This window comes from Manis javanica, chromosome X, assembly GCF_040802235.1.
Source record: "Manis javanica isolate MJ-LG chromosome X, MJ_LKY, whole genome shotgun sequence".
NCBI classification, from domain to species: domain Eukaryota; kingdom Metazoa; phylum Chordata; class Mammalia; order Pholidota; family Manidae; genus Manis; species Manis javanica.
In genome coordinates, this window is record NC_133174.1 from 80,303,552 (window position 1) to 80,314,474 (window position 10,923).

At 35.9% G+C, this 10,923-nt stretch overlaps 1 protein-coding gene across 1 annotated transcript; it reads left to right on the top strand.

Annotated features, from left to right (window-relative positions):
* Nucleotides 1-1,278: 1,278 nt before the first annotated feature.
* TGIF2LX (TGFB induced factor homeobox 2 like X-linked) lies at nt 1,279-2,483 on the top strand. The gene has a single exon (XM_017658957.3). It carries the CDS (start codon nt 1,378-1,380, stop codon nt 2,086-2,088), a length of 711 nt encoding a protein of 236 aa, XP_017514446.3. The 5' UTR covers nt 1,279-1,377; the 3' UTR covers nt 2,089-2,483.
* The last annotated feature ends 8,440 nt before the right edge of the window (nt 2,484-10,923 follow it).

Below are 10,923 nucleotides of genomic sequence, written 5' to 3' on the forward strand. Positions count from 1 at the left end.
AAATCTTATCTTTGTCCCATATCCCAAAAGACCAGGAAGTAGTAGAGTACTCTTTTAGATTAATCCAAGGGAGATCTTCAATTGTAACCAGCATACACACTTAGAGGTTATTACATGCTTTGCTAAGATATCTATTAAATTTGACTGTGTACTTCAGTAGGTATCCCTTACAGTGTACTTTTAGCTATGAAAGTCAACACCTCTAAGGTTACTTACAGCCAAAGGATCATTAGACAATATTCTTATGTCCAGTCCAGGGACACCAAATGAGAACTCTTAAGGGTGAAATTATATTGCCCCTACCAATAGAAATAGTGGATAATACATGATGTTTAATATGATGGCTAAGAGTTTCCTCTGAAAATATCTCAAATTAATAATAAGTAATACCATATAGTATCCTTGAGAAGTCTGAATACATGATTGTACTATAACTGGACCATAGTGTTCTTGAAGGAGCTGACCCTTATTTTTGTTATTGGAAACTAAAATGAATAATTTACAAATTATTTTCATCTAATTTACAGAGAGTAATTCCATACACTTAAACTATCAAATATTTAAGTAATCTAAGTCTGTGATAACCATTGTTTCTTGAATCCTATACTGTTCTCTGTTTCTTAAAGACCCCTGAATTTCTGAATTCTCTTCTGAAGAGAATCATCACAACTGGATATCAGAGCCCAAAGTACAGACCTAAAGACTACAAGGGTACAGTGAAGTCACATCAAAGCCAAACATTTCAAGAAGTTAGAAAAGAAAAATTGAATGGGTGAAGTGTCAAAAATAAATATCTAGTTAAAAATTACTTTTAAATCAGCTTTGAATATCGAAGGGAGGAGTGAAGGTACACCTTTCAAGCTCATTTTTATTGAGGTCAATATCTGAGAAATAAGTTGCTTCTGATATATGTAGATAAGCCAATGATGCTATAATAAGGAAGAATAAAATGAGAACAAAATCAGAAAGTAATTCTGTCAGATTTAACTAATAGAATCAGAGTTCACTAGTCATCAGAAAATGGTGCCAGCAGCATAGAAATAAAATTCTGCGGAGTTTATAAACTGATGGAGGGAAAACAAGTGCATTTAAGCCTTTAGAAAAAACTGGAAGAACATCCTGGAAAGAGCGGAGCAGGAAGGGGAGGGACCAGGAAGGAGCAGGCCGCAGGAAGGAGAGGGAGAGCAGTTGGGACGCAAGCGTAACAGTGGATGTGATGTCACAAAGCTCACTGTCGCATTGCTTACCAACACTGTTTGTCAGCCTGGAAGGCAAATGGTGAGCCTTCCTTTGGGAACCTGCCCATCCTTTCTTCACTGGCTGCATTAGTCCTAACTTAGCCATCCCCTGCTTCCCAGGGGAGGAAAGACAGGCCTTATGAACATGGAGGCTGCTAAAGAAAGCCCGGTGAAGACCCAAATCCAGGACCAAGGCACCTCAGTTGTGTTAAAGGGTAACACGAGTTCAAATACAGTTCTTGCCTCATTAGACAACAAGAAGAAACAAAAAAGGTACTTCCCAACTGAGTCTGTGAAGATCCTCCGTGACTGGCTGTGTGATCACCAGCTAAAGCCCTATCCTTCAGAAGCCGAGAAGCTAATGCTGTCGGAGCAGACCAATTTGTCTTTCCTGCAGGTTTCCAACTGGTTTGTCAATGCCCGTAGACGCATTCTTCCAGCAATGCTTCAGCAGAATGGAAACGACCCCCACCAGATAATCTTGTACCACCAAAAAGGCAAGGCTGCTAATGCGACTCACCTGCAGAGCACCCATCTATCTACGCAGGCCACCTCAGGGCCCAGAGATCCAGACAAGATGCAATGCTCACCGGGGAGCCCCCACCCAATGGGCCAGGAGTCAGAGGAAAAGCAGCAAGATCTAGAGGTGTCGCCAGGCCAGAAGCTCCTCCTGAGCGCTGAGCCCGAGGAAAAGGTAGGTATTTCTGCCACTAGGTCCTGGCTTACATCTCCTGAACCTATGTGGGCAGAAGAGTACAAGGATTTAAGCAGCTTCCAGCTACTGGTGGAGGTAGCAGTACAAAAAGCTGCCGAAATGGAGCTACAGAAGCAGCAAGAGGCCAATCCATGATTTCACAGGTCTCTAAAAATCTCAAGATCCATTTATGGTCCACCAACTAATTTGTAGTTTTACCTTTATAGAGGCATCCTTCATGCTAGGAGTTTTATAAGAACAACCACTAATTTGATACTCAATTCTCAGTGTTTCCAGATGGAAGATACTAACTTATCAGGATTAACACTACAGCAAAGATCTCTTTTCTGCTGCTTCTGACTGGATTTAAAGGTTTCGGGCTATCAATCAGACCAATACATCTGAGACTAGATACAGTGCCAAGACTTCTTCAGAGAAGAATGGCTTTTTTAACCAGACTTTTTGGTCCCAGGACTGCTGCAAATACCAAGTCACTGATTCTCTCTCTCTCTGTAGCTCTTCTTGTTTATAAGCATGAATGATAGAAAGGAAAGGCTCTGTAAAAGATGTCTGTAACAACATTGCCTCATTTTAATGTTGGATTATTTGTGAAATTTATAACTCTGTTTCCTTTTTTATAGTTTATTGATAATCTTAAGGAGTAGCTCATTTCTGCTGGGGGATAAGCATGAGAGCTAAAATACAGTGAATTTATAAACATGTTCCAGATCAGGGTGAATTCTTATTTGAGGTACCAGAGAAAAGAATGCAGTAAAGATAAAAAATTCTAAATGGTAGTTTTATGCTGTTGGTTGTGGGATAGTTGGTTTTAGGGAATGATGGATCAGAGGATAAAGATAAAATAACAAAAACTAAAAATCAGAAAAACTGTCCGAAAATTCTCTAGAAGAAACAAACAGAGGGAGATCATTTAAAAATAAGAATAAGAAAAAGAATCAATCTTTAACATTGTGTGAGCCAAAAAGAAAGTAGGATCAGGTATTCTGCTGCTGTTTTTTATTTTTGTTTTACCTTTTTAATACCATTGGTTATGTTTCCTTTTAAAATCCTTGGATTGTTAAGGGGTGGAGGTGCAAATGACGAAGGAGTCAGACAGCTTCCACTGAAAGATAGCCAGCCCTATTGTACTGTAGAAATAGGTCTTCTCACTGCTTCAAGTACTGGCAGATTTTTCACCAGGAAAATAAGCCTCTTTCTCTAGAAAACTGTAGTTTAGCTTCTCTGATCTTAGGGGGCTAAAACCTGAAAAATTTATATTGCTACCTAATTATTGGCATTTTTCAATACAAGATACCCTACCTTCTTTAAACATCTTAAAAAACAATGATCATAATTTATTACTCTGGATATTATAATTTTGCTTTTTAACAGGAAGGAAAGAGGCCGACCCACATTCTCACACTGCTGTTCCTGAAGCAGACTATAGGAAGTTGAAGTTTTAGTGTGGTTTAGATGGAAGTAAAAAATATTGGTTATTTCTTACTTGGGAGGTCCCCTAAACAGTCAATGGAGCTCCCATACCACTTCTTTTCATAGGCCCTCTTCTAGGCCATTTTCTCTGCATAGAGGCATAGGAGGCTCTTATTCAAGGAAAGGAACCATGTTACCTGGATGGGAAGTTTTCTTTCTGTCTAAGTTCTAACTTGTGTCCAAGGCTGAGTCCAGTTGGACACCTGTGGAATGATTATTGTAGAACCTGTTCTAAGGGCAATATGTTGGGATGACAGTCATGGTCTTTTATGTTAATTTTGCATTTTATAATGGTGGGCTGTGTGCTACAGTGGTGATATAATTTTCATTGCATTATGTGGGAAGAAAGTTGGGGAAACTGTTCTTTGGTTTCTGCCTTGGTTTTGTTCTACAAATGCGGAGAAGAAGCATAGTTTTTCAGTAATCTAATAAAAAAAGGCTTTTATTGTTTACATTTGTGTCAGATAATTTTTTTTTGATTTTACTACAAAACATAAAAGGATGACTCATTGCCATTCCTCCAGAGTTTAACAACTCTGCAGCTATTCCATCTCTATTCCTATTATTTTCTGGAGTCAAGCTTAGAAAGCTTTAATCTGCTTTCTTTTTCTGAGAGACATTTGCTAAAGAAACTTAAACCTACTTACCAATTACATATTACTTCAATTTGAGAACTGTGTAAGACCTGGCAAAAAATCAGTTTCTAACACCATGATCTTGTAGAAATAAAAAGGTGGAGAGAGCATGGGAAAACAACTTGAATGGGCTATTTTCTTGGGAAAGATAGATTTTTGTTAATTTTAGTGGACTGAGAAGTGTGTGAAAGATTTAGGATGAATGGGAGGTTAATATTGGGTGGTTCTAACAAGGAGTTAGATCACAACTGGTTATTAATGAAGTTGCTCTGCTCAGTGTTTTCTTTCTGTCTTGCATAGTGAGTGAGTCTCATCAAAACATACTCTAAAATTGCATATTACAAGTATTCTTAAAAAGGAATGTGTCTTAATCCTCTGGTATCGGAACATATATATAAACAATTTAATCATGAGGGTTATAGTCACCCTTCTGTTCTTTCATATCCCTCAACTTACAATATCTGGGACTTTAGCTTATTTATGAAGTCTAGAATGCCTTGAACATTTTTTATAACATACTCTAATACTTGCAATGCCTCCCTTTGTAAAGAAATCATGGGCATAGGATTCTCCTGGCTCATTGTTTTCAGTGAATATAAAGAATATATTTAATTTATCTGCTAATCTCTCCAGCAAACCAGGGCATATTTTGTATACCACAATTAAGCCATTCCAATAATTTTCCTTTAGGTCACTTCTGTGAAGTATGTTTTTGGTTTTCAAATATTTCCCAATACTTTGATTAATTTTAGTTAGTATGCATATTTTGTCTATCATATTTCAAGAACCTAGGCACTTGTATCATACTGTCTCAAAAATGCTTCTTTCTTTATGTGTTTATTGTTAGAAATATTCCCTACACCTTTTTGCATTTTCAGTTTATCATGCTAAAATAAAGACAATAAGAGCAAGATAGTTATGGATTTAGCCCAACTCCCAGACTGTTAGAAAAAGATCACGTCATTTGGAGCAGGTAAAAGGCAAAAGACCAGATTAAACAATGTGGTCTTTCATAGTCAAGAAGGCATGTAGTCGTATTCAATTCTTAAGGTAATCATGGATGATTCCTTGGTGTTTGTTTTAGAACCTCAAAAATTGTCACACACTAAGACATAATCCAAAAGGACATCAAAAAAAATAATAAATAACCAGGCCAAGATCAATTTTAAAGGAAAGGTCAAATTCACTGGATGAAACTGTTAAAAATGAAATCCATCAGGCCAACTATGGCCTTTCACAATGCAATTTTTGTTACTACTTATATAAGCACAATATCAGGCTGGATAGCCTATAAACCTAATCAAGAATGGCTCTAAGGGCTTTCTATAAAGTGCAAATAAGAAATGTGATAAAGATATTTTAGAACATATCCCTTATTTAAACTGTTTAAGTTCATTTTCATTTTCAGTAATATTTTCATTTTGTTTAAACAATTCTTATGAGCTCAATGAGAGTGGTGATATTTGGTACTTTTACATTTACAATCTGTTATATAAAAAAAGGTATAACAATGGGTAGCCAGTTTTTTTCTACTAGATATTCTGAATGTTGCAATCTACAACACCTTATTATATAACAAATGATTGCTTCCTGTGGGATACTTACTCATTAAATAACAGAGACTTTTCAGATATTAAAATCTTGAGCAGAGATGAGTAAGTACATTGGTTCAATATATAGCATGATGAAAATTTTTGTTATTTATTATTATTAGTTATTGTTATTATTATCCTTTTTTAAATGCTCAAATTTTTGCCTACCTATCCAAAGATAGCCTAAGTAATCATTAAGTTTTTTTTTAAGTTTGAGAATATAATACAGAAAAAGTTGAATAATAGGTATTAAAATCAGGGATAATTTTATAAAAGATATGAAAGAATAAAAATGCCCTTGGTGCATGCTACTGTAAATTTAATATAAAGCACTTCTGTGAATATTGTTAACTACATATCATGATATAAAATATCACTGTTTTTTCTTGAAAGATATTTTCAGTTTTCTGAATTTTCTCCACTTTGTCATTAAGGTCTGCACAATACGCTTCTGAGAACATTGAAGAATATTAATATTAATAACAATCTGAAGTTAAAATAACACAAACAAAAGGCTTTATTAAGTTTGAGTAGCATGAAAAACTGCGACATAATTGATTGGTAACAGTAATATCTGAAGTGATGTTAGAAATTCCACATCTTTCTCTTTGCCAAACACGTATTAAATAGAGTTCTCTAAACAAAAGGACAGTAATATTGTGTTTGATGTTAGGTGTGTGTGTGTGTGTGTGTGTGAGAGAAAGAATGAGAATATGAGAATCCAAAAATTTAACAAAAGGACAAGCTTTACTTCCAAGTTAATGCAGTGTATTAGCAGAATCTTTACTGTGAAAGAAGTTCACAAGACATAATTTTAACCATGAAGCTCTGTTGTTGTTACTGTAACTGACGAATCAGTTAATAAGGTGCTCATGAGATTTTTGTACCCCTTAGGTATATTATAAAAATCTTACAGAGATTTTTGTTAAAAATGATTAGAAGCCAAACATATCTAGATTTTGATGTACCAAGAGACTCTAAAAGCAGCTGTCCTGAACATATATGGATTTAACAACATAATAAAAAAGTTTCTTTTTCTGTATAAGTATTACATAATTATAGAAGAAAAAGGTCATGATTTTATTTGATAAGTGACCAATTGGCTGGATACAAGAAACTAGGAAATTAACTTAAGGTGCTAACTGTTTCTTAAACAAAATACAAACACATTAAGGCAACCATTGTATAGAAGAATTTAGGGAAATTGTATAGCTTTCCAGAAAATGTCTATGAAATTTAATTACTTGTTCATAAATATGTGCCTCTGATAAGTCTTGCCTATACATCAAACTTAACTATAATCATACCTAAAGTCAGATATGTTTCATTCTTCCCTGACATGGCAGTATTAGAAAATATAAGTGGAATCCATAATCATGCAGTAATGAAAAAGGTGGTCTATAAATCTCAGCTGCTTTCAGCTAACAAAGCTGAGGCTCTTCCCCTCTACTGTCCATCAGAGCTAATTCTATTCCAAATCTTTTTTAGTCATTGGAAGTGGTAGTACATAATGATACTTTTGCCATAAAATGAAAACCTCAGGATTCATCTGTTACAGTAACAGCAACAGAGCGTCATTGTTAAAGTTACCTCTTGTGAACATATAGATGTATATTTGAATGCTGAACATGTGCAGTACTGAATGTATTACCTGTCACAACAGTTCCTCAGACTGGATAAGTTATATCCCTCAGTTGGGTAGTACAATGATAATTCCGTTCCCATATGTTGTGCCAAAGAGCTACTGCTGTGACAGGGTACATTGTCAATGATGTGTGTCTATGTGATGCCCATTTTCTTCTTCTACAGAAATTTCATCCCTACAGAGTTTGTGGTACACCAACACAAGGACTTTGCCAGAACTAGAAATTCCAATGTACATAAAATACCACTCCAAATTAGAGTAGGACTCCATTGCAATCATAAGAAAAAGTCAATTTTTATAAATGTACCCTAACCTGTATAACCAGCCCATGCAGGTATTTGGAGTGGATGAAAAAAAAAAAAGCCTCAGGTCTCAAGATGAAAAGTGTTTTTAAGTATATTAGGCAGCAAATACATTGAGAATTCCCTCATTATTCCTTGTATTTTATAACTATACTATTTAAAAATCACATTGTTCTGCTGTGAACTGTTCTATGGAGAAGAAGAAAAAGCAATAACCAAATAATTCTTTTTTTAAAATTTTGGTATAATTACTCTACAATTACATGAGGAACATTATGTTTACTAGACTCCCCCATCACCAAGTTCCCCCCCACATTCCCCATTACAGTCACTGTCCATCAGCGTAGTAAGATGCTGTAGAATCACTACTTGTCTTCTCTGTGTTGTACAGCCCTCCATATGCCCCCACACACATTATACATGCTAATCATAATGCCCCTTTTCTTCCCCCCACCATGTCACTCCCTTCCCACCCATCCTCCCCAGTCCCTTTCCCTTTGGTAACTGTTAGTCGATTCTTGGGTTCTGTGAATCTGCCGCTGTTATGCTCCCTCAGTTTTTTTCTTTGTTCTTTAACTCCACAGTTGAGTGAAACCATTTGATACTTGTCTTTCTCGGCTAGGCTTATTTCACCGAGCATAATACCCTCTAGCTCCATCCATGTTGTTGCAAATGGTAGGATTTGTTTTCTTCTTATGGCTGTATATATTCCATTGTGTATTTATACCAAATCTTCTTTATCCATTCATCTACTGATGGACACTTAGGTTGCTTCCATTTCTTGGCTATTGTGAATAGTGCTGCAATAAACATAGGAGTGCATTTGTCTTTTTCAAACTGGGCTGCTGTGTTCTTAGGGTAAATTCCTAGGAGTGGAATTCCTGGGTCAAATGGTACTTCTATTTTGAGTTTTTTGAGGAACCCTCCACACTGCTTTCCACAATGGTTGAACGAGTTTACATTCCCACCAGCAGTGTAGGAGGGTTGCCCTTTATCCACATCCTCACCAGCATTTATTGCTGTTTGTCTTTTGGATGATGGCAATCCTTACTGGTGTGAGGTGATATCTCATTGTGGTTTTAATTTGCATTTCTCTGATGACTAGTGATGTGGAGCATCTTTTCATGTGTCTGTTGGCCATCTGAGTTTCTTCTTTGGATAAGTGTCTGTTCATATCCTCTGCCTATTTTTAATTGAATTATTTTCTTTTTGTTTGTTAAGGTGCATGACCTCTTTATATATTTTGGATGTCAACCCTTTATTGGATCTGTCATTCATGAATATATTCTACCATAGTTTAGGATGCCTTTTTGTTCTACTGATGGTGTTCTTTGCTGTACAGAAGGTTTTCAGTAGGATGTAGCCCCACTTGTTCATTTTTGTTTTTGTTTTCCTTGCCCGGGGAGATATGTTCATGAAGAAGTCACTCATGATTATATCCAAGATATTTTTGCCTGTTTTTTTCTAAGAGTTTTATGGTTTCATGACTTACCTTCAGTTATTTGATCCATTTCGAATTTACTTTTGTGTATGGGGTTAGGCAATGATCCAGTTTCATTTTCTTACATGTAGATGTCCAGTTTTGTCAACACCAGCTATTGAAGAGGTTGTCATTTCCCCATTGTATGTCCATGGCTCCTTTATCATATATGAATTGACCATACATGTTTGGGTTAATATCTGGACTCTCTATTCTATTCCACTGGTATGTGGCTCTGTTCTTATGCCAGTACCAAATTGTCTTGATTACTGTGGCTTTGTAGTAGAGCTTGGAAGTTGGAAAGCGAGATACACCCTGCTTTATTCTTCCTTCTCAGGATTGCTTTGGCTATTCGGGGTCTTTTGTGGTTCTGTATGAATTTTAAAATGATTTGTTCCAGTTCATTGAAGAATGTTTTTGGTATTTTGAAAGATATTGTATTGAATCTGTAGATTGCTTTGGCAGGATGGCCATTTTGATGATATTAATTCTTCCTAGCCAAGAGCATGGGATGAGTTTCCATTTGTTAGTGTCCTCTTTAATTTCTCTTAAGTGTCTTGCAGTTTTCAGGGTATAGGTCTTTCACTTCCTTGGTTAGGTTTATTCCTAGGTATTTTATTCTTTTTGATGCTATTGTGAATGGAATTGTTTTCCTGATTTCTCTTTCTGCTAGTTCATCATTAGTGTATAGGAAAGCAATCGATTTCTGTGTATTAATTTTGTATCCTGCAACTTTGCTGAATTCAGATAGTATTTCTCGTAGTTTTGGAGTGGAGTCTTTAGGGTTTTTATGTACAATATCATATCATCTGTAAATAGTGACAATTTGACTTCTTTACCAATCTGGATTCCTTGTATTTCTTTGTTTTGTCTGATTGCCATGGCTAGTACCTCCATTACTATGTTGAATAACAGTGGGGAGTGTGGGCATTCCTGTCTTGTTCCTGATCTTAGAGGAAAATCTTACAGCTTCTCACTGTTAAGTATGATGTTGGCTGTGGATTCGTCATATATGGCCTTTATTATGTTGAGGTACTTGTCCTCTGTAACCATTTTGTTGAGTTTTTATCATGAATGAATGTTGAATTTTGTCAAATGATTTCTCAGCATCTATGGAGATGGAGATGATCATGTGGTTTTTGTCCTTCTTTTTGTTGCTGTGGTGGATGATGTTGATGGACTTTTGAATGTTCTACCATCATTGCATCCCTGAGATGAATCCCACTTGACCATGGGGTATGATCCTCTTGATGTATTTTTGAATTTGGTTTGCTAATATTTTGTTGAGTAATTTTGCATCTATATTCATCAGGGATATTGGTCTGTAGTTTTCTTTTCTTGTGGGGTCTTTGCCTGGTTTTTGTATTAGATTGATGCTGGCTTCATAGAGTGAGTTTGGGAGTATTCCCTCCACTTCTATTTTCTGAAAAACTTGAAGGAGAATGGGTATTATGTCTTGTCTATGTGTTGGATAAAATTCAGCAGTGAATCCATCTAGCTCAGGGGTTTTGTTCTTGGGTAGTTTTTGATTACCGATTCGATTTCTTTGCTTGTAATTGGTCTGTTTAGATTTTCTGTTTCTTCCTTGGTCAGTCTTGGAAGGTTGTATTTTTCTAGGAAGTTGTCCATTTTTTTCTAGGTTTTCCAGCTTCTAAGCATATAAATTCTCATAGTATTCTCTAACAATTTTTTGTGTTTCTGTGGGGTCTGTCATGATTTTTCCTTTCTCATTTCTGATTCTGTTGCTGTGCGTAGATTCTCTTTTTCTCTTTATAAGTCTCGCTAGGTGCTTGTATATTTTGTTTATTTTCTGAAAGAACCAGCTCTTGGTTTCATTGATTTTTTT